The sequence below is a fragment of the Podarcis liolepis genome, assembly GCF_965112155.1.
Source record: "Podarcis liolepis genome assembly, chromosome: 10".
NCBI classification, from domain to species: domain Eukaryota; kingdom Metazoa; phylum Chordata; class Lepidosauria; order Squamata; family Lacertidae; genus Podarcis; species Podarcis liolepis.
Window position 1 is genome coordinate 69008088 of NC_139562.1, and position 26083 is coordinate 69034170.

The 26083-nt window shown below is 45.3% G+C and overlaps 2 protein-coding genes across 4 annotated transcripts in view; one reads left to right on the forward strand and one right to left on the reverse strand.

Moving 5' to 3' along the window:
• Window positions 1-14812, forward strand: part of SLC26A5 (solute carrier family 26 member 5) — a 37557-nt gene extending 22745 nt beyond the window's left edge. For both annotated transcript variants that reach the window (XM_083464060.1, XM_083464059.1), the window contains exons 12-19: window positions 392-487; window positions 1531-1637; window positions 3419-3488; window positions 6257-6349; window positions 7266-7376; window positions 11973-12176; window positions 12755-12809; window positions 14092-14812. In XM_083464060.1, the coding sequence (XP_083320186.1) occupies window positions 392-487; window positions 1531-1637; window positions 3419-3488; window positions 6257-6349; window positions 7266-7376; window positions 11973-12176; window positions 12755-12809; window positions 14092-14240 (885 nt within the window). In that variant the 3' untranslated portion in view covers window positions 14241-14812. The remainder of the gene's footprint in view (window positions 1-391; window positions 488-1530; window positions 1638-3418; window positions 3489-6256; window positions 6350-7265; window positions 7377-11972; window positions 12177-12754; window positions 12810-14091) is intronic.
• A 561-nt stretch (window positions 14813-15373) lies between these two features.
• On the reverse strand, window positions 15374-25396 carry PSMC2 (proteasome 26S subunit, ATPase 2). Of its 2 annotated transcripts, none has more exons than XM_083464097.1 (12): window positions 25211-25396; window positions 23905-23942; window positions 23241-23322; window positions 22587-22686; window positions 21910-22041; window positions 20492-20564; window positions 20246-20341; window positions 19338-19502; window positions 18794-18881; window positions 18025-18227; window positions 15756-15852; window positions 15374-15658 (listed from the first exon to the last, which is right to left on the reverse strand). In XM_083464097.1, the coding sequence occupies exons 1-12, from the start codon at window positions 25278-25280 to the stop codon at window positions 15501-15503; spliced, it is 1302 nt and encodes a 433-aa protein (XP_083320223.1). In that variant the 5' UTR covers window positions 25281-25396; the 3' UTR covers window positions 15374-15500. The 2 variants fall into 2 exon arrangements, with proteins under 2 accessions (XP_083320223.1, XP_083320224.1); XM_083464098.1 differs by having other exon boundaries at window positions 23905-24989; window positions 25087-25343.
• Between the last annotated feature and the right edge of the window lie 687 nt (window positions 25397-26083).

Sequence of the window (26083 nt, forward strand, 5' to 3'; positions counted from 1 at the left end):
GGACTAGATGACTCTTGTAGTCCCTTCTGACTCTACAATTCAGTGAATTGTACCCTTACACACATTGATTTTGAAATGGGCCATCCAGGAGGGTTGCAGCTATAGGCACTTTAAACAAAACCCTGCTGATGTTTATCATCAAGGAATCTCATTTGGTTTCTGATGAAATATATGTGCATATAAGCAAAAGATCAAAAATGACATGTGACTGCATGGCTGTTTACACTTGCTAAACTTTGATTTTTTTAAAAAATGTTCTCGTGTATGTAAATAGATCTCCTGCATAGAACTTGCTAGTTATTTACACTTTGGAATGCTTTTTTTTTTAAGCTGCAACACAGTTTAAAAATAAAAATAAGAAAACCAAACCCTCTTCAAAATATGTTCCTAGGCTGTGCTTGCAGCAATTGTAATGGTCAATCTTAAAGGCATGTTCAAACAGTTTCAAGATATCACTCGCTTCTGGAGGACCAGCAAGATTGAACTGGTGAGTGACCTTGATTCTGATCAAAGTGCATGTAGAACGTTTCTGAGATGGTAATCCAGTGGTCCACCTGCGGTGTTGTGTCGCACAGAAATAGTTGCACTGTGAGAGTCAAATGATGCAAGAAGAACAAAGCTCTAGGCCCCAAAACTAGGAACATAAAGAGATAGTGCAGGAGAGGGTATTGAAATGTGCTTAAGATCAATTAGGCAATTCAGGGAACCCTTCACTGCTTAGAAATGCAAAGCCAGCGCTGTGGATACATTGGGTTATATCCACCTAATTTCTATTTAGAGTAGACCCAACAAAATTAATGAGCCCAAGTTAGCCATGGCCGTTTATTTCAGTGGGTCTACCCTGAGTTTGACTAGCAGTGTCCTTTCCTCACAGAGGTAGGAAAGGTATGGCCCTTGCCTGTGCAGGAGCAAAACTCAAGGCTTGACTCCTGGCAAACCCTGGGTTCTCTTGCCGTAATCTGCATTGATAAGCTATCACTAAGAACTGCTTAGAGACATATTTCTGTTTATTCTCTCTCTCTCTGTGTGTGTGTGTGTGTGTGTGTGTGTGTGTGTAGATAACCACTTTTATTTCACGATATTTATATAAGTAGGGAAATCCTTTTCTGGGAATTAAAGATTTTTCTCAGTACACCACCTGCTTATTTTATAAGAACAAATAGGGTGTGCAATCCATTTCATCAATGAGGCTTCAAAATAAGGCCTTATTTACCCACACATTTTTTTAAAATCCATGTTAATGTGTGCACTTGGTTTGCCTTACTATATTAGGCCTATCACTAGTTTTGAGTGTACTAGAAACAGCTCAGACCTGTTTCCTTCCCACAATTTCCTCTCCCCACCCCATTCCCGCCCGCAAGTAAAATGTGAGTGTGAAACATGGTTAGCCTTTTCTTGAAAGTGGTCTTGAGTGTTTGTAATTGACTCACCAGGCTTTTATTTGAACCTGCTGGAAAGTAGAAACCATATATTACTGATTAGGTGTTTGTTTGTTTGTTTGTTTGTTTGTTTGTTTGTTTGTTTGTTTAGGCTATCTGGATTGTAGCATTTCTGTCCTCAGTTTTTCTGGGGCTCGACTACGGTTTGCTCACTTCTATAACTTTTGCAATGATTACCATCGTGTACAGAACACAAAGGTGAGGCTCACTTTTAAACATTTATTCTCTCAAATCGAAGCTACTGGTGGTGGGAGTAAAGCGGGACAATCTCCTTCTCCATGCTCAACCAACACAGTGTAGTTTGCTAAGCTAGCTCGTCCCCCCTACAATGGAAGGTGACATCATTCATCAAAATGGTTGATTAGGGTACCATTTTGGTACCATTCTGCTTGCCGGCAGTTTAAGAGACCTTCTTGCACCTCTTCCAACCCAATCAATCCCTCCCAGTGCAGCTGGAAGAATATCTCCGGGAAGAGTTCCTTGGAAAAGCAAACATTTGCGCAGTAGTGTAAACGGCATCTGAATCTAAAATAGTAAAACCTAAACTAAATAAAAGTAGTGAAGAGCCATAGCTCAGTGGTAGGACATCTGCTTTGTGTGCAGAAGGTCTTAGATAGAGTTGGGAATGTCCCTAGTCTAAAGCCCTGGAGAGCCGCTGCCCATCAATGTAGTCAGTCGTGAGCTAGATGGACCAATTGTCTTACTCAGTATGTTGCAGTTTCCTATGTTGCTAAAGGTAACTCAGCATCGGCATCATCTCTTGTATAGTGCCACTGTATTCTGCTCTGGTCAGACCTCACCTGGAGTACTGTGTCCAGTTCTGGGCACCACAGTTCAAGAAGGGCACTGACAAACTGGAACGTGTCCAGAGGAGGGCAACCAAAATGGTCAAAGGCCTGGAAACGATGCCTTATGAGGAACGGCTAAGGGAGCTGGGCATGTTTAGCCTGGAGAAGAGGAGGTTAAGGGGTGATATGATAGCCATGTTCAAATATATAAAAGGATGTCACATAGAGGAGGGAGAAAGGTTGTTTTCTGCTGCTGCTCCAGAGAAGCGGACACAGAGCAATGGATCCAAACTACAAGAAAGAAGATTCCACCTAAACATTAGGAAGAACTTCCTGACAGTAAGAGCTGTTTGACAGTGGAATTTGCTGCCAAGGAGTGTGGTGGAGTCTCCTGTTTTGGAGGTCTTTAAGCAGAGGCTTGACAACCATATGTCAGGAGTGCTCTGATGGTGTTTCCTGCTTGGCAGGGGGTTGGACTCGATGGCCCTTGTGGTCTCTTCCAACTCTATGATTCTATGATCAAATTTCTCTAGATTGCTTTAAAAAACACAGGCCCGGCACTCAGTTTTCAACCCGTTTTATGCCTCAAGAACTGGAATTTCTGCTGATGCCTCTCTGTTCTGGCCTTTGATCAAGGCATTGCGTCAGAAGAAACCTGTTGGGTTACTTTTGACTTCAGATCTGATCTTAAGTCCTAAAAAGGAGGAGAGCATTTACAGCTCAAGCAGCCAATAAATGGCAAGTTGCAACTTCTCTTTAGTGAGTCACACCCACGAAACTACAAGCAATACATTGTATAACAATATTCAGGATATACGGAAGGGGTGGGGAGGCAGCAAAACTGTCTAAGCAAACCTTATTTGCAACTGACGTAATTTCCCAAATCTGATCCTCAAACAGAAAGCAGGTTTGAAGTGTAGAAAGTGTCTCTATGATTCCATGCATGTTGAAATAGGGTCCGAAATGTGCTGAAGTCGAAGTGTCGTTCTCCCTTCACACCCCTCTTCAATTTTATTTCATAATATTTAATATACTGCTTGACTGTAAAACAAGAAACCTCAAAATAGTTTTCCACTCACTGTTTCTGGATAATGGGCACCAGGACTTTACCAAAGAGGTAAAGACATTAGTGGGAGCCTCTAACAGAGATTGCTTTTATAGCCTCTTAATACAGAGACTCTTTCTCTACAGTCCACAATACAGAATCCTCGGCCAGATTCCCGATACAGACATTTACTGTGATATAGAAGAGTATGAAGAGGTAAGAGGGTGCTAAATCTCTTTATACCCCTTAAGAAGGAAGGAAAGTGCTCTCTTTGATTTAAGATGGAGGGGAGCAGTAACAAAGCCTTGGTTGGGAGTTGAATCTGAATCCCGTAGGACCCCATACTGAACATTAAGATCCATTCCTCCCAGTGCAAGCCCACCACATGGGGAGATGAGAGCAGGAATGCCAAATGGTTCTTTGGGAACTAGCAGCTGGGACATTTCTGGAGGGAGAAATAACCAGAGCCATGAGGCATGTTCAGAGATGAGACGGGAATGCAGTGCGTGTGTTCAGTAGTCATGCCTGTCCAGTGGCGTAGCGTGGGGGGTGCAGGGGGGGCCGGCCGCACCGGGCGCAACATCTGGGGGGGGCGCACTCGCAGCTCTCTGCCCCTCCCGAGGTACTATTTATGGGTTAGCGGAGTCTGTAACCTGAAGCGTATGTAACCCGAGGTACCACTGTACTTCCAAGTCAGCGTGCAAGGGATTGCAGGACCGGCGGACTTGGCGGTGGGGGTGGTTGCTGGAGCCTCGTCTGTCCTTTCAGCCCCGCACCCACCGCGCACCCCTTCCTATGCCACTGGTAGCTAGGCGAGGCGGGGGGCACTGGGCGCCACACCTCGGCGCCTGCAGCGTGCCTGAGCCATGCGTCTGCAGGCGAACTGCCCGCAAGCTCCGCTCTGGCCTCTGCCCACCGCCTCAGCCTCCCTACAGCTGAGAGGGAGGCTGCAGCGAGGCTCCACGCAGCGCGCCCTGCCATGGCTCGACCCCATGGCACTCGCCCCTGACTGCAGGACGCGCGTGCCGCCCCGGGCCCCCGAGCGGCCAGCTGCACCGCTGCGCTGAGTGCAAGGAATACGTCCTCTCCGAGTTCAGCGTCGTCTTCGTGGGCAGCGCGAACTGCATCTCCAGCTTCGGGTGGAACTTTGGCCAGGTAGGGGGAAGCCTTTGGGCGGGGGCTGGAGACCGGGGTGGGGAGGGGTTAGGAGAGACGCTACCAGCGCCGTCCAGAAATGCCCAGAGCAACTGGAGCTCAGCTACGCGCACACACGCGCCCTCCAAATCCCGTTTCCCACCCCTTTCTCAAAAGAAGAGAGAAAAAATGGGTCCTGGGTGTGAAACCAAAGGACCTTTCCAGCTCCTCCTCAATTCCAGGTGTGGATGGCAATGCCTCGTGTCTCCTCCCCCGCAACCAGAGCGCACTTCCTAGGCTGGTTGGACGGTCCCTGGAGGTCTTCGGGTTGCCATATTTTGAAGAGCAAAAAACAGGACACATTTGTCGACTTCTGCTTTTAGCTATGGATCAGAGGCCTAGCGTGGGGGGTGCAGGGGGGGGCCGGCCACACCGGGCGCAACATCTGGGGGTTAGTCTTAGGGGGCGCAAATCCATGGGTTAGGGGGCGCAAATTACTTGCCTTGCCCCGGGTGCTGACAACCCACGCTACGCCACTGTGCCTGTCTGTTGGTGGGGAATCTTACCAGACTCCCCACCCCCGCTTGACTTAAGATCTCAGCCAGCTCCCCTGCTCTGATTTCTAGCAAGCTTCAGGCCTGTTCTACCCATGTAGCAGAAACAGGAGACTGAATCCGGAGGTGTTAGGAAGGACTAGCAATTTGAATGGCTTTAATAGTGGTTTAGAAAAATTCATGGAGGATAAGGCTGTGTTCTTCCTCCACTGTCAGAGGCACTATTCCCTTGAATGTCAGCTGCTGGGAAGTACAGTTTGAGGAATCCCTGCTGCATTCGGGCCCTGCTTCAAGTCTTCCTTCCCATAGGCATCTAGTTTTGGCGACTGGGAAAACGGGATTTTGGTTTGGTCTGGCAGGACTCTTATTTTTCTTACAACTGCCTCACTTCAGACTGTAGGTCAGTGAGAAAACAGATTTTTGAATGCTCTCCAGCATTCTACTGACACAGCAGAAAGGCAGCTGGGCTAGAGCCTTTCTTTCTGAAGCATTCGTTTTTAATTGTTAGGAGGTTGTTGTTATTTTTACGTGGGGGAGCTTTCAAAACTTGGAATATTCTACCTGCAGTTTGGAGTGGTTTAGTCTAGTTCTAGCACATCCTAGCTTGTGAGACCCAGTCCAAATTCAACGACAGATAGCAACAGTCTTGGAAGTCAAGGTCAGAGCAGAGGTGAGGTATTTCAATCAGTTTCTTCTTTCAGATATCGTAAGATTTTTGTGCTCTTAATAGATGTGAGTGGGTGTTTAGACTGACATCTTCCCGTATGAAGCCGAAGTGATATAGTCCCTCCATGGCAGCTCCTGTTGCCTCACAAATTCACGTATAAGTCTACCCAAAGGCACTACTAAAGGGATCTTTAAGGCTGCCCTCCTTCACTGGGACAGGTACTGTCCCAGGTGAGATTCCAAGGCCATTTCCTGTCAAGTAGGTCGCTTATTCCAAAGTGGTAGTTTGATGATGTGATGCGCTTGGGGTGCTAGAAAGAAGGGTTTGAAATAGCTCATTGAGGCAACATGTGGACTGATGGATCCTCTTTGCAGGAAGCAAGGAAATAGGGAGCCAGAGGAACAAAATGTGTTAGTGGGATTGGATAGATCACCACAAAAATCTCCTTTGAGTTTAATCTTGTGCTTTCCCACCTCCCCCTCCTCCCATGTGTACTATATGACCCCTGGGCAGCATGTTCCGGCATGATGGACAATGTGTACTTAACCTCTAATGACTGTATATTTTATATTGCTATATAAACAAGGAAGACATGCTTTCTTTATTAAAAGAATCTCTTCTTTTCTTAGGTGAAAGAATGCCCTGGAATCAAAATATTCCAGGCAAATGCATCGCTCTATTTTGCTAATAGTGATTTATATATCAATGCACTGAAGAAAAAGGTGAGGAACAGCAATTCATTTCTACTCTCTGTCCTATTGAAAAATGCTAAACACTGCCATTTCATACTGCAGGGATTTACATATTTGACTACTCCCCTGTCTAAAAAGGAAAAATAAATCTATGTACAGACAACACTTGGATTCCAGACCAATGTTCTTCTCAATATGCTAGCTTTGTACAGGCAGGGTGGTGTTTGTTTCTTAGACATGGGGACACTGATTCTGTTCAACCATTCTGGTTTTTCACCTGTAGTCTGAGAAGGTACAACCCAGCAACAGAGTTATGTGAGTTTTCTGATGAAGTGTTTCATCTCTAAGCCACCCATGTCTCATCTGGGTGTGTTAGAAAAGCCTTCTGTCTCAGCCAGCCTGAGCTAAGAACAGTTGGATTAGTTCTTGAAGTATTTGAACATAGCTCCATTCTCAAGCATGAATTTGTGTCTTGTTTTGATTCTTACCCCACACATACACAGAATCTCATCTGACACACTTAAAAGTTACCTTGCATGTTACTGGTATTAAACATAGAGGTCCTATATGTTGATATACTGGTGTATCTCTTCTCTTACACCCCAGATCAGGTGGGGTGGTGATATTGGAAGCTCCAGGAATGTTACTGTAATAGGTGGTGCTTGTTAAAACCAAATAAAAGCTCTGTTTTCTAGTATTCCCAGCCCCCCCCCCCTTTTCTCTGTCCTCATCAGCAGTTCCATTAAAAAGAGTCTTTCCAGTGTAAATTCTCCAATTTGGCAGGTGAATTAATTTTACTTCTTTAATAGCTGCTGAAAGGTGACCTTTTAAAAGGCAAACAAAGAGTCCTGGTAATGTTGTTATGGCAGAAACCCATGGCTTGGTTACCACTTTACAAAGATGAATCTTCTCTGGGGGTTTTTTTTTTGCCTTGTTTCTGCTATAGACTGGTGTTGATCCCTGTGCAGTCTTGGCAGCAAGGAAGAAAGCCCAGAAAAGGCACAGAAAGGAACTGAAGCACCTTCATGAACAAAAGAAAACAGCAGTCCTGAAAGTGGTAAGCCTTGCAAGTGTTTCCTGGCACAGGCTCTGGCTCCTCCTTAGCAGTGATTTAATAAATTGAGAACCAGCCTTGGGAATGTATTCTCCCTCCTCCAACTTTCTCTTCTTGCAAAGCATTAATTTCCCCCTCCAGCAGCTAACTGAAATGTCTGCTGTCTTTGCCTAATGTTAGTTGGGTTTCCAGTTTGCCCGGATCTAAAATAATGGTTTGGAGAAGCCTGGTTAGCATTAACCAAGGTTGAGATCAATGTTGGCGTTTTACTTAAATGAATTTCCTTCCTTCCCACTGATTAAGAGAAGGGTCAGATGAAGGAGTATCATGTTCTTGAGGCTGGTGCTATTTTTGAGCTATGCATAGGCTATGTTTTGATAGTTGGCTACCCTTGTCCAGTACTATGCATGGTTTTTACAAGGGTGTCAGTGCTATAGGAACATAAAGGTGTGTGTTTAGTGCAGCTGAGACCATTTGATTGACAATTTTGCATTTCCTTTATGAGGGAGAGAGAGGGAATACTCAGGAATCGAATGGGTCTGTTTCAAGTCCATTAGACATACAGCATGTGAGCAGCAGTTTGCCTTAATAGAATTCCTGTTAAATTGGGATTTGGGGAGAGTGCTGGTGACATGTGATATGAATAGGGAACAAGATGTGGATCAAAACTAGCTGTTGCTTTTGTCGCCTGACCACACTTCCCCCTTGTGGTGCAGAATGAAACTGCTGCATCAAGAGCGAGAGTAGAGTTTGGATTTGATATCCCGCCTTTCACTCCCCTTCAGGAGTCTCAAAGCGGCTAACATTCTCCTTTCCCTTCCTCCCCCACAACAAACACTCTGTGAGGTGAGTGGGGCTGAGAGACCTCACAGAAGTGTGACTGGCCCAAGGTCACCCAGCAGCTGCATGTGGAGGAGCGGAGACGCGAACCCGGTTTCCCAGATTACGTGACTACCGCTCTTAACCACTACACCACACTGGCTCTCAGAGAGTAGCCATCATTGTTCCTCCCGCTGATCTCACAAAAGAAGCTTTTACTGTTCCAGAGAGGCATCCAAAAACAAAGACTGACCGGAGAATTATGTTTTAGATTCAGACTTGTTTAAGAATGAGGATGTCCCAAGGGCAGATTCACACACCCGTTTTTGAAGGGAAAAGAGACATCATGATCCTGTAAAACTCACCCTGCCATGAGCAGAGGTACCAGCTTCTGAGGGACAGGGCCATGTTGTGTTGTATGCGATGATAGGGCATCGGGAGGCGGCAGGGCTGGAGCCAAACATGGCAGCACTGCGACTTCAATGGCTGTGGCTCCTCCTCCTGCCGCCACGACCAGCTGGGAGCTTCTTCCCTGCTCCTTCTCCTCCATGGCAGCAGGTGGAGGAGCTGGCCACTGAAGCCATGTCACACTTGGCCTCCTCTGTCCCCTTTTGTACATGCCCCCCAAAAGGGATTGGCCCCTGAGAGATGGTGTTCCTGTCCGTGTAAGACCTCTGGTTTTCATATCCCAACACTGCACTTAGTTTCTAGTGTGTTTCAGGCTGATGTAACTAGATTTATTTTTTTTACACGGTGGGCCCTTTCACAGGATTTTGTGCATATCAAGAGGGTGATTCTTTTCAACACATATGCTTGAGAGAAAGGACCAGAGCCTCTCCACCCACCCCGATTCCACACGCAGAAGCTGACTTGACAGGGATGAAGTAGAATTTATTTCAACACTAGCAATGGGACTCCACACCTGAAGGAAACAGGCTGGTCGAGGAAGCAGCACACACAGCTTTGTCCTCCAATGGAGGCAGCAGCTAGTAGAATTAGGAAGACTCCCTAGGGCAGTGTTTCACTCTAGCTATTGGTAGGCCCGGCTTTTGATCTTTCACATCAAAATTATCAGGGAATTAGCCCCCAAAAGGCAACAAAAGAAGTTGAGTTGGCTGCAGTCCTATAGTCATGTACTTGGGAGTAAGCCTTGTAAATAGGACTTCTGCATAGACATGCAACAAGCTCGGCTCCTCAGTTACCGCTCACACCGATGTGCCCGCTCTCACTTAAATATATTGCCCCCACCTCACTGAACAACCTTTCACCCGAACGCTTAAAAACAAAACCTAACTATCCCAGCGTATCCTGTGGGGGATCTTTGTGAGGGTGATAACCAATAAGTTGGAGTCTCAAGCAGGTGTTCTTTAAATAAACAATAAAGGTTTGTTTTTAAAACCAGGTAGTATAATACAAGTGGAGAAACTTTACTTCAGTGATAATATGCTAGTTCACTTCAAGTCGTTTTCAGAGGTTTCAGCTTTATAGTTTGGTTCCTTTCCAAGGCAGCACTTTCCTTCAGTTACCCATCCCTTTAACAACTCCAGCTCCTGAGGTACTTTCAGTAATAGTCTTAAGGGCTCACCACACACCCCTTCCTTCACTGGGTTTTGGAGTCTCTTCTTTCCTCAGAAGAGTCTCTCCCCTCCAGACTCGCTTGAGACCTAAGTAGACCTAATCTTTTTCAGCTCCTACTTCTCCTGTCTCACCCTCAGTCTCCCAGCAAAATTCGGTCCTTTTACTCCTGCAGGACACTACACTCAGTCCTTCACTGTAGACTCGGAATGGATGTTTTCTCCAGAACCAACTCTCCCTCCTCAACACTCTCTGTATTTCAGCCTGACTCCTATCCTATCTCCCTACTTAACTCCCAACCTCTCCAACCTCCCTCCTCAACCACCTCAACTCAACCACCCACTTAACCACACTGACCCTATCTCCATCCAAAGCCTCTCCTTTTAAACTCTCCCTCCTGGAACCACAGCCAACCAGAGGCTGCCATTCTGTAACCATTTGCTGGCAGGAGAAAAAAGTAAAAAAACACACGTGTGGAACCAACTTTTCCGTTACAACATGTGTCCTTATATAGTAACGCTGATACTTGTCCTTTGATATTTCCTAATTTGCATGTAAACAATGACAGCTCTCTAGATCAGTGTTTCCCAACCACTGTTCCGCGGCACACTAGTGTGCCGCGAGATGTTGCCTGGTGTGCCGCGGGAAAAATTAAAAAATTCGAAAGATTTTTTTTTTTAAGTCAAATTTCCGATTGGGGCGCCGTCACTAGATGACCCCTGGGGTTCCCTCCCTCCCTCCCGCTCTGCGCCTCCCTCCTCCTCCTCCTCCTCCAGGGAGGCCCTTCCTGGCTCTCGGCCAAGGCTTGGCGGCTGCCACTCACTCACTCGCTCGCCCACCCGTCCCTCCATCCCTGCACCTGGCCTCTCCCCCTCCGTCCCCGGTGCGGGGGCTGCCGGGATCCGTAGTCCCCTCACCCTTGGGCTCCGCGCCCGCGCGGGGTGCGCAAACTACGTTTCCCAGCGTGGCCTGGCAGGCCGGGCGTTTTGATTGAAGCGCTCTTCTCCCGGCCATGGAATGAGCGCAGCGGCGGCGGCCGGGCGGGCAGGGGCTCTTCCGCGCAGACCCCGCGCAGCCTGCCTGCGCCCCCGCAGAGATCGGGCGGCAGGATGGAGCCCGGGGATCCCCGCAGAGGCGGAGCAGCGGCAGCGGAGGCTGCCCCCCAGGTAGGGCTGCGTCGAGGGGTTTTTATTTTTGCAATGCTGCATCCGCGCCGGAGGAGACGCATCGGACTGCGAGGAGACCCCTTGGCGTGCGTGCAAGGCAATGCATGCGTGCAGGCGTTGCATGGAGTGCAGTGCAATGCAATGGCAACGCGGCGCCCTGCATGCATGCATGCAACTTCCACCGGTGCTCCGGACTTGGCAGGTGAGGGGGGTCCCCAGTGGGCGGCAGAGAGAGCCGGGAGGGCGAAGGGGAGCCGGGGGGGAGCAGCGCTGCTCCCCGAGCTGAGCCCGGGGGGAAACTTCGGCGTCGTTGCGCCGGGTGTTGGAAGCGGAGGCTGGCGGGGGCCCCTCACCTGCAAAACCTGGTCGCCTCTCATATATTTCGTGCATTGCATTCATCGCCCGCTTTCTCCTCCAAGGAGCTCCCGGGGGCGCGCGTGGTTCTCCCCGTGTTATCCTCGCAACAACAGCCCTGTGAGGTGGGAAAGGCGAGTGGCCCAAGGGAGCACCCAGGGATTGTCCTGGCCAGGTGGGGTGATTTGAACCCTGCTCTCTGCCTGGTCTTCGTCCTCATTTAGCCCCCACATGTGCATGACTGTGCATGACTGAGGTTTTCCCCCCTCGTCTTGGCTATGGTGTGAGTCTGTGCTGTTAATTAATGGGGTTCTGCCTTCGGAGAAGATGAGCCAGCCCTCAAGGAGGTGATTATGTAATTTGCTAGCAATTCATGTCCCTCCCGGCGTGACGCTGCGCGCTGACGTCACGGGGCTGTAATGGTGGTGTGCCTCGAGATTTTTTTCATGAAACAAGTGTGCCTTTGCCCAAAAAAGGTTGGGAAACACTGCTCTAGATAAATATTTACATAGTCAACCCTTTACATTCATTTACACAGAGAACAAGTGTGCATGTGGAACAGTTATTATTATTATTATTATTATTTATTATGCAGAGTTGATATGACATCCTGTGCTGATTGTAGGAGTCTGAAAGAAGCAAAAACCTATACTTAAGTCTGGTATTTATTTATCTTTTGTGAAAGACAAACTACACAGAGAACAGTGTGAAACATGAAGTAATGAATGACGAACTGCCGCTCAACGGAAAGTTCTCTGCAACTACGCAGGACTCCTCTCCCGAAGAGCTCGAGCGCTTTATGGAGCCAGTGACCAACATTCACACCATCATTTTGGATTGTTCACCTGTGAACTTCGTGGATTCAGTTGGAGTCAAAGCCCTAAATTCAGTACGTGGCATCTTATCTCATTGCCATATCCTACACTTCATACCTTGCTACCAGAATACTTTTCGCTGCTTTAAGGCACACATCAAAGACAAAGCTTCATGCATCCACGTACCAAGTAAAGGGAGTGAGGCCAAAGGAAGTTCTCTTGCACAAGACTGTGCACAGCTCACGTCCATTTCAAAGAGGCTTGCCCAGAAGAGCTTCCTACTGTCTTAGGCCTCAAAACAGGGTGGGAGGATTTGTGGCCTTCCAAGTGTCACTGGTCAGCCAGTAATCAAATATGATGGGAGTCACAGTCCAGCAAAATCTGGGGGGGCCACAGGCTCCCTAGCTATTTAGGCTGCAATCCTATAGACACTTAACCTGAGATTAAGTCCCATTCAATTTGAAAGGACTTAACTTCAGCATAGGCATGCAAAGGATTGCACTTCTAAGCACTTCTAAGCTCCTTGCCTCCCAATTTCTCCCTTGGTATTTTTAGAATAACTGCTCAATTTCAAAAGGGCATGTGTATGTTATGACGATGACTTTTAAAATACAAATATATTAACTGCAAATTAATTTCTGCACTGTTGTAGATCATAAAAGAGTATGAAGAAATAGGAGTTTCAGTGTATATCAGCGGCTGCAATGGTAAGCCTGTTTGACAGCTGGAAATCATGGACTTGCTGTGGTCACTTTTGACCCCCCCTCCCCCACCCCCACATCTAGCCTTGCATCATATAATCTAACTGGCAGCAGCTCTCTAAGGCCTGAGGCAAATATTGGTCTACTGCCTGATTGTACATAGCAAAGATGCTAAAAACATGCTGTGTTACTGATGTGTGGCTTCCTGATCAACCCCATATCATACAAGCTATGCCTGTCTCTCCTTTCTGCCTGAAGTGCAGATGAAGTGACTGTAACACCAGCAAATTCAGCTAAAGAACAGGAGAAAGTGCTAATGTAAATCCCAGCAACCTACAACTGTTGAAGATAAACCCAAGGAATGAGATACTTGGTCCTTACCTGTGTAACTGTTGGCATTTTTGAAGAAAGAGGAGAGGATCTTGTTAGTTGGTTAACACACTAGTTACTGTTAAAAGAACAGCCTGTGACTTTTGATCCACTTTTATCCAGCTGCTTTTTAAACTCGGCAGTGCCCTCTAGTGTGCCCAAAAGTGCTTTCTGGCTTGCAGTGTTTCTCTGAAGTTTTTCACCACACTATGGGTGATGCTGCATCCAATTTGTATGCATGTTGGACTACTACTTGAACTTTTCTGTCAGAGTGCTCAAATTCAGTATTCAAAATAAGTTCAGGCATTTTGCACACATTTGGTTGCTGCAGACTCTCAAGGGTGCTTGAACGGACACACAAGCACCTCTTCACAGCCATGGGAGTTAGAAATGGTGTCTTAAAATATCACAATATTTGGGGCCACATCCAGTGCTGCAACACCTATGAAGCTACCGACTTCAGGGCATGGAGCAAAGCTTCCTCTTCCTATTCCTCTCTTGCCTCCTCCCTCTTTCTGCTCCCTTAAAATTGGCTCTGGAGACTTGCATGAGGCACCAGAGCAGATTTTGACACTTACTCCCACCATGAGCCCCATAAATCTGTTCTGGGGGTTCCCCCAAGCCTCCAGAGCAGATAATGGGAGGGTGTGAAGTTCCATTGTGCCAGTGGACATCCTTGTGTTGATGAAACTAGTTAGCTGAATGCCGCTCAGTTTCCTCCATACTGGGACTATATAAATACAGCCGTAGCTCCTATATTGCACACACCACCCATTGTATGCATTGTTCCTCCTCCAGCTACATGGGCAGGTGTGTGTGGTTTTGCATAGGTAAGCTGTTTAGTCAGATCACAGGAATGAAATAGAGGCTGTACAATTTTACACCCACACCCCTTTAAAGCTTTTTCTTTTCTACCTAGGATCGGTTGTGGAGAACCTTGCTAGACTGCATTTCTTTGACAAAGCTGCTCGCAGAGACTTGCTGTTTCCCAGTACCCATGATGCTGTCCTCTTCAGCCAACTGAAAGGCCTCTCAGCCTCGCAGACTCCTGCAGATGTTGTGGTGTGAACTCCTGCATCATAGATCGTATGGTGGTGCATTGATTAAATTCCAAGGGCTTCTCTTTAATACTTAATTTGCACAGATTATACAGCGCCTAAGATTAGCCAGTCTTACGGGTATGTGACACAGTACTAGGGCCGCCTTGTTTTCTGCCAGGATGCTCTCTGAAGAATTTGAAGCCTTAATACTTTCAAAAATTGAAGTCAGGTATAGCCTGAATTGGTTTGTATAAAAAAAGAAGACTCGTGTATTTTCCTGAAAGCATCCTAAAAGATTTGGGAGTTTCTTTTTTGTTGTTGTTCAGAAATGTGCCAGCAGATGAGATATTGCACTACATGGATATTTTTAGCACTGTGGATTACTGAAAAGAGTACAGATGATGCAGCAAGCCTAGGAGACATGGACTGCTTGCTACTTTCCTTTGACGCTTTATTGTGGAGGCATTGTTGTAAAATGTATTCTTGTACCATCTACTGAAGAATTGCACTGTACGATATCTTTGAAGTGTTCAGCACTGGCTTTCAAAACTACATTTTATGTAGTCAATTTTTAAAATCCCATAAAAGCCATTTTTTGCAGCTTGTGCTAAGTTCTTCCATTTCCCTTCTGCTTATTTTTAGATGTTATGGTAGTCAAGATAGATCTGCACCTGTGACACGTTGATGGTGCCCATCTATTAGGTTAAAGGTTTTGTGACCTGAGACAGTAATAGACATTAATGGCAATTATTCTTTTTTAAAAAGGGGGGCCAGTGATCTAGTCTGATTAAGCATATTGTTATGGTAATTCAAGTGTATAATGAAAAACCTTTTTACAGATTTCCTCCTAAATGACACCAAAATCTGATACAAAAAGGCACTGTGGGGCACTGTAAAAAACGGGGGTTTCACTGCAAAATGACTCCCTTGAAACTGGTGCCAAAGTTTTGGAATCTCAAATGTTGGGGTTTGTTATTAATGAAGGTAACATGTACTCCACTTTCAATGAGGTAGTTACTGATTTCACAGTGCTGTACAGGGTATGTCCCACTCAAAAGCTTGCAGAAAGGAAGAGATGCTCCCAAACAGAGTTCATTAGATCTAGGAAGGGTAATATGCAGTTAAACATTTTTACTGAATATCATAAGGAACTACACCATGTAACTTGGAATATTCCATTTATTTCTACTAGTCCAACTATGTTACACCACACACACAAACTAGAACTTTTGATATTACTCTGCGTAGTATTAGCCATATGAAGGAGATCTCTCAGTGGTATCTAGAATCAGTTGTAAGTCATGTAACGAGGTGTAGCACTGAATTTGGCATATGACTTGATTACTTTGTTCACAGCTTCCAAGAAGTCCTTTTCAGTGGCAATCTTTCTCCTTGCTCTGATGGCGAACATACCTGCCTCTGTACACACACTTCGAATTTCAGCACCTTGCAAGGAAGAACAGTGGATGTAAAAACAATCTGAAACAACTATCACCACCAAACAGAGAGAGAGAGAGAACAAGAACTATGATGTTTGACTTACCAGTGCTGTTAGGGCACAGTCGAGCTAGCAACTCAAATCTGATGTCTCTTTCAACACTCATTGAACGGGCATGAATTTTGAAGATGTGAGTTCGTCCCTAAAAAACAACCACAGCCAGACTAAGCATAAGGGCTTCATCCCCTTGTTGCCATCTACACATCAGTGTTGGGAAGGCCAAAGACAAAGAGTCAGCAGGGCAACAGATGTGACTCGTAATTTGGTAGATGTTACATTCAAGCCACACCACCCTCCACCCATTCAAGCAAGGGACGTTGTCCCAGTTCAGAAACACATTCCAGTCGAGCAAAAAGCACTTGAGGGTACAGAGCAGGACCAGTGGCCTGGGGAAAACATGAGAGGGCCAAAAAGAGAGGCCTGGAGAGCTGCTTGATACTCGCCATCACTGATGTCTAGTGATGCACCTGGGAGTAAAGCAGTTGTTCAGCCAATATGATTTGTCCTTTGAAGGGACAACAATGGGGGAACGCATCCTTAGGCAACTGTTGAAGCTCCAGCACTTTGGAAAGGTCCAGAGCTGCTGTTCTGCAACCACCTCCTTGCCCACCAGCCTCCACTAATCGCTTATCTGCCCCTTCTCCAGAGGAAGAGGGCAGGTGAGTGAGCAGAAGGCAGCAGCTGCTCAACAGATCATGGATTCAAGCCCCAGAGCCAAATGTTGGGTGAAAGATTTCTGCAATGCAGGAAATTGGACTACGTGATCTTTGTGGACCTTTCAAACTCTACAATTCTATGAAATAAAAACCTGCACTTTCCCTTAAGGTGTCATACTTTCCTATTGCCTATGCTGTAGTCCATGTCACCCCCTCAGAACAACAGGAAGCGCAGACAGAATCCTGTGGCATCTTCAAGACAAGCAGAGCACAGTACAACCTTTTGTGGGCTGGACTACAATATTATTTTCCTTTTTGTTAACTGCTACAACACAGAGTTACTCTTTTAGAATTTGTCACTAGACAGAAGCACCAGGTCAAATACATACCGTATTTTTCGCTCTATAACACGCATCTGACCATAACACGCATGTAGTTTTTAGAGGAGGAAAACGAGGAAAAAATATTCTAAATGAAACAGTGGATGTATGATTTTTATGGTTCATGCTGTGGCCACAGACATGTGATCTGACAGTGAGTTTGGGGTAGCCCAATGCAAAAATCCTGAGGATCCATGTGGATCCGTGCTTTGTAACCATGTTTTAAGTGGGGAGGGAAGGAAAAGAACTCAAGGGACAAGGAGCTTTTCCACGGGGAGGAGGGAGGGAAAGAGCACTGTTGCTTTAAAGGTATACTTAAGGTATTTGCCCTGTGCCTGGGGTTTTTTTTTTCATTTAACAGTTTGCAGCCTTCCTTCCGCTCCTTGTTTTGAGGCGGAATAGATTTGAGCAAGTGAGGAGGACTTGGATTGCAGGGGATTCGCCATTAGCTGTGTAAAAGTGCTCCTCCTTGCAGCCTGAATGATAAGCAGCCACCAGCAGCAATAGAATGGAGCACAAAAAAGCGGTAGGGGCACTAGGACCCAGACAATGCTCAAATCTATCCTGCCTGAAAACAAGCTGCTCCATCCCAGCCGATCAGCTGAGACCAGGGATTTGCGAAGTTTTCCCCTCTCCCTCATTCCCTCCCCAGCCTTTTTTTTTACTTCCTGGTTTTCACTGCGCTGGCTCGGAGCTCGAGGTTGGTTTTATTTTGCTGCTGGTTGCTTAAATTTTATCTTTCCTGCCGTCTCTCTGCCGCCTCATTGCTCTGTTTAGAGAGAGCGCAGACCTTTGCTAGCATCTGTCCCTCCTCCCGTGTAAGCGGCTGCTGCCGGCTTTGCTGCTATGGCTCTCCTTCCCTCCCTCCTTCCTGGCTCCAGGTCGCTTTAAAGAAAGCAAAGTGAGAGCCTCGTAGAGCGTGTAAGTGGCTCCCGCTTTGCCTGACTGACGGCAGCCATGGCTCTGATCCGTGCATTCACTCCTTAACACGCACAGGCATTTTCCCTTACTTTCTCGGAGCAAAAAAGTGCATGTTTTGGAGCGAAATTTTCGGTAATTTGAAATAGAATCAGGCAAGAACCAAGACAGACAGGAAAGGTCTAAAATTGCCCACCAGAATCCTTTTGACAAGAGAGAATCAGGTATGGTGCAAAATGACTATTTGATCAAATCCATTTTCTGAGAGGTAGTAGAAAAAATTTTCACCTCCAGTCCTTCAAGTTCTAATAAATGTGTTCTTATTGACTTCGCTTAGTATCAAAATAAAATTAGTCTAACCTCCAGATCTGGCAGGCTAAATTCTATTTTTCTATCCAGTCTTCCAGGCCTCATCAGTGCTGGATCCAAAGTATCAGGTCTGTTGGTTGCCATCAGTACTTTAATGTTGCCTCTTGGATCAAAGCCATCAAGCTGGTTTATCAATTCTAGCATAGTGCGCTGGACTTCATTGTCCCCTCCAGCCCCATCATCAAAGCGAGCACCTAGAAAGAGACAGCAGGAGGAACACATAAGGCACCCTTGTTAACTGTACCCCCAAAACAAGAAAATGCAATTCAAGTGTACTCCCTTACCATGTGATCTATGGCTATTGAAGTAAATCAAAATATCACATTCTTTTTTTAAAAAAAGGATATTACTAGCAGGATATACTTTTGTGAAATACTTTTCCTTGTTCTTTGCTGGTGCTACAGAGACCAGCATGAAGCAGCACAGCAGAGAGTCCAAATATCAAGTTGCTTCTGCCATTCTTTTACCTAATCGTCTTCCAAACAGACTAACCTGACATAGAGAAAGGGGACCTGGTTTGAGCGATAAATTCACCTATGCTTTAATGTGAGTAGTGTGCTAGGCCACACTTACTAGCTTCCCTGTTCCTGCTGTTGCTGCACCAGATAGAAAAACAAGCCAGGGTATGGCTTGTTGCTATGTAAAAACTCGAGCAAGTGGTTTGTTTCTCTCCAAACGCACCATGAGTGCTAAGCCAAGAATAAAGAATAAAGAGTTGTAGTCCAGTTTCAGAAGGGCACTGATGTAAGGTGATACCAACCTCCAATAGCATCAATTTCATCAAAGAAGATAAGGCAAGCTTTTTTTGTTCTGGCCATTTCAAAGAGTTCCCGAACCATTCGAGCACCCTATAAAAAGACAGACAGACGGTTTACTTTCATATAAAGCCAACTGTCACTTGAGTTAAGAGTATTTAAAGTAAATATTAAAACTTCCAAATGAATCTACAGAACCAAGAGGTAAAACTGTGATCATTATGGGACATCATTTTAGTTGCAGTTCCTTCCAGGATATAACTGGTGCCTGGCTGTCCCAACTCATGCGAATAGCCTACTGTACATCATACAGTATCTCACATACCCTACATAAAAAGACAGGCTTCAGATTCTATATGACCCAAACTGCCAGAGGAGTGAACAAATATATAAAGAGGTCCAGGTTTTTAATCATACTGTATAATATTAAGGCAGAGACTTTCACCCTCCTCTGCAGGAAAACTTAGATTAAGTATAGTTTGAGCAGGCTTTCTGGAAACTTGACTTCCCCTGGTACAGATGCACAGACATGCTGCCTCTTTTCCTTACCTCTCCTACGTATTTCTGCACCAGCTCAGATCCAATCACTCGGATGAAGCAGGCATCGGTTCTATTAGCAACAGCACGAGCACAGAGAGTTTTTCCTGTCCCCGGTGGGCCAAAGAGAAGCACTCCTTTAGGGGGCTCGATCCCCAGATTGACAAATCGTTCTGGCTGTAGTGGTTGGGAGACAGTAAGTTTAAAAGTTGCACAGACAGGATGAAACGCAGTATCTTTCCCTGGCCCTAGACTGGACCCAGTGGCAGCCAAAGCCCTGGAGGAGCCCAAGTTTGCCACAGCAGTACAATTTCAGTACTATCAATGAACTGTCAAGAAATCTTCCATTTTAAAAGTAGTGCACGAGTCAAGAAGGGACCGAGTGGCAAGAAAGCTGTGCAGCGCAGTGTAATAAGAGAGTCGGTGCAAAGCCAATAGGAAGGCACTGAAGCTTCAATAATGCAAGCAGATAAAGACATTTCCCTTTGCCATTCCCTTTCTTCAAGCTTCCAATGGTACATATTCCCTGCAATTTCACAAAGACAGCACTGCCCTATTCAAGCAGTCAGCTTGATCACAGGAAGATACTAACAGGGTAGCATCTCTCTGAATCCCTAATACTATTGTGACAGACGACAAAAGGGCATTGTTTTTGTGCCCCACTTGTGGCAGCCTAGAAGAGGAATTTCCAAAACAGTGGACTAGATGAAGTTTTGTCAGATCTAACGAAGCAATTCATACTTTCCTCGAAAGGTGAACAAAAGGAATATATTAAATCTTGACAACTGAAACGTAAATCGATTGAAAAGCCTTTTGACTACTGAATAATTTAGGTTCTTGCGGTATATGCAATTAGCCCTTGAAAGCTGTAAGAGGAATAAAATCAGCAGATCACACACACTTTCTATTACAATACTTACATGAAGCAAGGGTGTTTCCACCACCTCTCTTAGCTTCTCAATCTGTTCTTTACAACCTCCAACATCACTGTAGGTGACATCAGGCTTTTCCTCTACCTTTGTAACAAAACAGATGTGCATACATCTTTGTTATTTGCAATAACGTGTGTTTTTTTAACAGATCTTATGAAATAAGAAGAGCAGGTTACAATGAAGTCAGATTACAAAGGTAAACAATCAAAGGCCAATAGCAATAAGAGTTCTTACCTGCATCATAGTAACAGTTGGATCAATCTTTGGAGGCAGAGGGATATGAATCTGATACTTGTTTCTGTCAACACTGCAGAAATAGAATACAAATGCACATTAGCTCCACAGGGGCAAACTCTCCCTTCATAGGGGGTCTGGCAAAAGCATCCTTCAACAACGGCAGAGTGCATAGACTGCAGCCACAGAGATGTAAAGCTTTTCTCCATTTGATATTGGTGAGGCTGGTTACATAGTGAGGGTGAGAGGTCAGAACGGGTAGCTTGGAATACCAAGGGACATATTTGGACAGACAGATATGCCATGTGGAATCCAGGTGGAGGGACAACTTGTTCAATCCTTGTCACTCTCCCACCCTCTCTCCAGAGAACTCTGTGCCTCATATTTTATCACAGCTCAGATGTGAGCGTTTTATTTACATTCTGCAGGCAAGCATTTTACAACCAAATAGTACTCTAGAAGAAAACAAGACCAAACTCCACTTTCGTATCATGTTCGGCTTATAATCAAGTTTTCCCAGTGGTTGCTGGGTTCAATGCTGACCTTGTCTGGTGCCTTGTATCAAGTGATCACACTCTGCATATGGTCTGCAAATTAAAACTTGTCCACTTTTAGCTGGATTAAGCCTCAAGTGCCATTTAGTCCAGGCCTTTGAAAAGAATCTGCTATTATCAGTTGGTCCCTAACTGGCATTTTGACATTTAACGCTTTACATGATAGAGACCCTGTTTATCTGATGCCTGCTCTATCCCATGCAATAAGAGCTTCTGATGAGACGTTCTTTCAAGAAGCCCCCGTGTCTGAAGGCAGGATCCAGAGCCTTCTCCACGGTAGTATCCCAGTTGTGAAATTTCCTGCTTAGGGATAATGTTCTCCATTCTTGCTCTCTTTTAGAAGGCAGGCAAAGATTATTTTCTTTCAGAAAATGTTTGTTGACTTGTACTCTCGTTTTCATCTGGGAATTATTAAAATCCTTACGTATGATGTTGATATTGTTTGGTGTTCCATTTTACGAGCTTGTTGTATTTTACTCTACAATTTTTTTCTATTATAAACCTCTCAAGGAACTTTGTTATGCAGCAATATAAGAAAATATTATTTCAGTTTCCAGTCCCAAATCCAACGTGCTGGCTCACTGGATGTTAGACTGGCCCCTTGCATGTATTTTAGGCAGGCAATCAAAGATGTTTATACCGCTTGAAAACTATTTCACTTGTTCTACCATGGCTTGTTCGAATGCATTCCATCTTTTAATTGCATTGTGATTTTGTAAACCACCTTGGCAGCCCTGTTTAGGGCAGGAAGGCAACATATATATATATATTCCTATAAATATAAACGTGCATTCAACACTCTAGACTCGATGACTAGTCAAGTAACTCAGACTAAGAACAGTAAAAATATTGGTATCAACTCACCCAACTCTCATCCCTTCTTCAATGTCAGTGGGTGCCACCTGATCACTAAGATCAACCACAAATTTGGCAAACTGCTTCACATTGATAATGTACTTAGGATCCTCAGAATCTGCATTGATTATCTTGGTGCATCTAACCAGAAGAGAAAAGTAATTAAACAAGCAATATGTGAGCAAATGAGGGTTTAATGTGCCTGACAACCAAATGTCATTCGAAGTCCAAGTTTCTTGAAGAACTTACAGGAAGGCTAAATTTCTGCTGCCCTTGCCTAGGTAACCATAACTAAAAACTCTTCCTTCTACCATATTTCTTTTTCTCCCTAAAACTTAAATAATCATGAACAGCTTGAGAAGTGGCACTTTAAATATCCAACTAAAGACTGCTTTCAGTGTAACCTACCCCACCCCCAGGGATTTCAAACACCTGGGCCTTAAGATACAATGTCAGAATGAAACATTAAATTAAAGCTCCTAGGAAACAGATAGATGCAAATAGCAAAGTTTTAATATTTATGTTGTAGCATAACTCCATATGTTATACTGGGGGAAAGGACCCTATGTTACTTGTTTGCAACAGGGGTTGCACATTACATGTGGAGGATAGAAGCAACGGCTATATTGCTATGCATTTTTATAACTATCTGCTCCTATGGCTGACCAGATAAAGTATCTGCATACCTTGCCACTTGCAGTGGCTGCTCACTCTGAAGAGTTTGCTTATCTGCAGCGAGATCCCAGAGAGCAGGGGGAGCCAAGCCAGTGTCTGATTCCTTAATACCTAAAAAACAAAAGCAGAAAAACCACTTGCTTTGCCACTCAGGTCAATGCTGTGCTATAGCTTGCTTCAAGCACTAGTTTGCTTCAATTAGTTTCAGCAGCAAATGCAACATAAACATGACAAAAAGGAAAAACCACTCTGCCACTTGCATCAATGCTATGTAATACTCAACAGGTTTGCAAACCTTCCTGGGGGAGCATTTTAGGAGATTTAAACTGGGGGCTTTTAGGTCCCAGTCTTAACAATTACACCACACTAGATATTCAATTGTACATTGGTTATCCTTTTCCATGTCAGCTTCAACATCCCAACTGTCAAAATTAAGCTGCTCTCTGTATCTGACAGCATCTCCTCTCTCCCATGTTTCCCCTTTTTCTCTGCCCATGAAGGTTTCTTTGTTTTCAGTTCCTTTGTTTTGTTCAACAACCCTTCCTATTTGGAGTTTTTCTTGGGAGTGAGCAGTAGTGAACGACAGGCCCATATGCTCCATAACTGAAAGGGCAAGACTAAAATGAAAAAGATATATGCTTTCAATGAACCCTAAAATGACATACCTGTGAGCTCATTGATTTTCTTAAGCAGCTGCTGAATGTCATCTTCAACTTGCTTGATCTGCCTCGAGTATGTACTCTGGCCCTGGATTAGAAAAAGTAAGGCAGACTGGTGGATATATGAATGGGACTTGAACAGATACTTCCCAAATGCAGACCTATGAACAGATAAACCTTATTAATCAGGCCACTGGTCAATCTAGCTTGCTAGTAGGCACTGCTACCAAGTTTCAAGCAGATGTTGAATTTTGTCAGATCTTGTTAATCGTGAGATATGAACCCTTACACAGCTATTTGCAAATAAGACACATATTTACTTAAGTCCAATTGGCTCAGCAATCTGCAATTTTCATCTTTTCACCAAACCACACATGAAACTGTAATATTTAGGCTTTTGATTTGCTTATTCCAAACTGTATTTTGTTTTGAGGTGCTGTTACTTTAGATGAAAGTGAAATCTTCCAGCTGAAGCAGCAAAACTCACAAATTTATGCATATTTACTTAGAACTAAACCCTGCTATTTTCAGTGAGGCTTACTCTCAAAGTATGTATTTTAGGACTGTTTACTCCTCCCAGTTGGTTAATGTGGATGTTTCCCAAACATTCCAATATTACTAGTTTTTTTAAAAAATAAAATTGAAAATTGTAACTGCAACAAATACTTACATAGGTTTTCAACAAGGCAATATCACCTTCATCCAAAGCTGAAAGACACATAACACAGATCATATTAAAAAGTGAAACAACTACATTTTGTACTACTTCCCACCAACAGCCTGAAGACATAGCATCTGGACATAAGATTACTGTTTTATTATTTGCAAAAATGTACGTACTGCCAGCATTAAACTATATATGGTGGTAAGCAGAAGAAAAGTAAAAATACAAAAATAAAATTATACCCATAAAATAAACACATCACAAACCGGTACATCAAATTAATACATCAACACAGTTGCATCACATCAGGCAAAGCCTGAGTGAACAGGTGAATGTTAAGCAGTGCCTAAATGCCAATACCATGTAGACATCTACCTGATGTCCAGCAGAAGCACATGTCAAAGGGAGGGCGTTGTCACACTAAAGGCTCTGATCTTAGTGAACATAACCAACTTTGGGAGCATATGGCCCCATAGTGTGCCTCTCCCAAGGACTGACGTGACTGGGAAGGGTGTATAATGTATAGCTTTCCCAAAGATAACCTGGTCCCAAGTTGTTCAGGGCTTCATATGTCAATAGCAAGACCTTAAATTTGGCTGGGCAGCGTAACAGCAGCCAGTGTCACAATTTAGCCACAATATGGGGCTAACAAGAGCAACAGAACCTACAGGGTTAGAAGATGGAGCAAGCTTGTTTTCTCCTGCTCCAGAGGACTCAAACCTATTTATTCAAGTTACAAGTAGGGAGATTCCGACTCAACATACGCAGAAACTTTCTGACAGTAAGAGCTGCTTGACAGTGGACTGGGCTCCCTCGGGAGGTTGTGAACTTTCCTTCACTGGGGGTATTTAAGCAGAGAGTGGATGGCCATCTGTCCTGAATGCTTTAGCTGAAATTCCTTCATTGCAGGGGGTTGGATTGGATGACCCCCAGGTTCCCTTCAAACTCCAAGATTCCATGATTCTACGTTTAACGTAGGGGGGGGGCAAGATTTTAAATTAAATAGAATTCGTACACCGCCCTTCATCTGCAGATCCAAAACATCTGTAGGGTACCAGGGGTTGGGGGGGGGAGAAGGGTGATTTGTGAAGCTGCCCAATGGGCAGAGCAAGTCGTGGCGCGGTGTTAGGGAAAGTCCACACACGACGGCTGGGCTGCGCGTTATCCGGGCGCAACAGCGGACCCGGCGGGGGGGGCGCGCAAATAAGCAGAGGGGAAATCCGAGAGGCACGCATGCGCACTGGAACCCCAACGGGCGACCAGGGACTAGGCGTCAGGGGGCTTTTCTTTTCCGCAGCAGCCCCCGGCTCACCGCGGATGGGTTTGTCCTCCTTCTCCTCCTCTTTGGTTTTGCGCTGGTCGGTTCCCAGGTAATCCGGCATCGTGTCTTCCCCTCAGAGCTTCCGACGGCGGAGACGCCTTCTACCGGCGGCTGCTACTGCGCGTGCGCGTTACGCAGCATCTCCGAGCTTCTTCCTTCCGGGACTGAACGGGAAATACGTCACGAGCATTTCCTGCCGCCGCCGGAAAAGACCCCTCTCCACACGGGGGGTGAAGGAATAGGTCCATAGAGATGCGGGGGAAGTTTAAAGCTGCGCACAGCCGGATCTTCCGTCTCGAATGGGCAGCCGCCACTGAGCCGTGGAAAAAAATCCACAAATCTTACCCTCCCCGAGACACAGCGCGCGCCCACCCGCCTCGCTGGAGTCTGAATGCATAGAAGCAGAGACCTGTGGGGTTGGAAGGGACCCCCAGAGGCATCTAGTCCAGCCCCCTGCAATGAAGGAATCTTTGGCCCAACGAGGGGTTTGAACCCACGACCCTGAGATGAAGAGCATCGTGTTTTTTTCTACTGACTGGGCTAAATCTCTTCAGAAATATCCCCTCCCCCCCAAACCCCCCCCCCACTTCTGACATTCACGACAGTTTGGGGCTTTGTTTTCTTTGCTGTTCCCAGGAATAAACCACTTCTTGTTGTGGCCTTTTTGTCGCTTGTAGAGAAAATGTTTATTTGCGTCTGTATCTGCGGCCCTCAGTCCTTCAAGCGGGAAAGACCCTGTGCGCAGTTTAAAAAATCACAAAACTTTAATTCTCTACAACATGTGAGATGGCAGGGACATTCATTAAATGGGCGACGCGACCTTCCTTTCGTTTAAAAAGGAGGGCGGGGGAGAGAGGGAGGCCT

Excerpts from the sequence above, each read along its gene's own strand:
- PSMC2 (XM_083464098.1), bottom strand. The coding sequence starts at position 24,024 with ATGTCTTCAGGCTGTTGGTGGGAAGTAGTACAAAATGTAGTTGTTTCA. Across the intron at positions 20,342-20,491 it reads CAACTGTTACTATGATGCAG|GTAGAGGAAAAGCCTGATGT; the intron begins GTAAGAACTCTT and ends TTTGTTACAAAG. Across the intron at positions 15,659-15,755 it reads ACTGTGCCCTAACAGCACTG|GTGCTGAAATTCGAAGTGTG; the intron begins GTAAGTCAAACA and ends CTTCCTTGCAAG.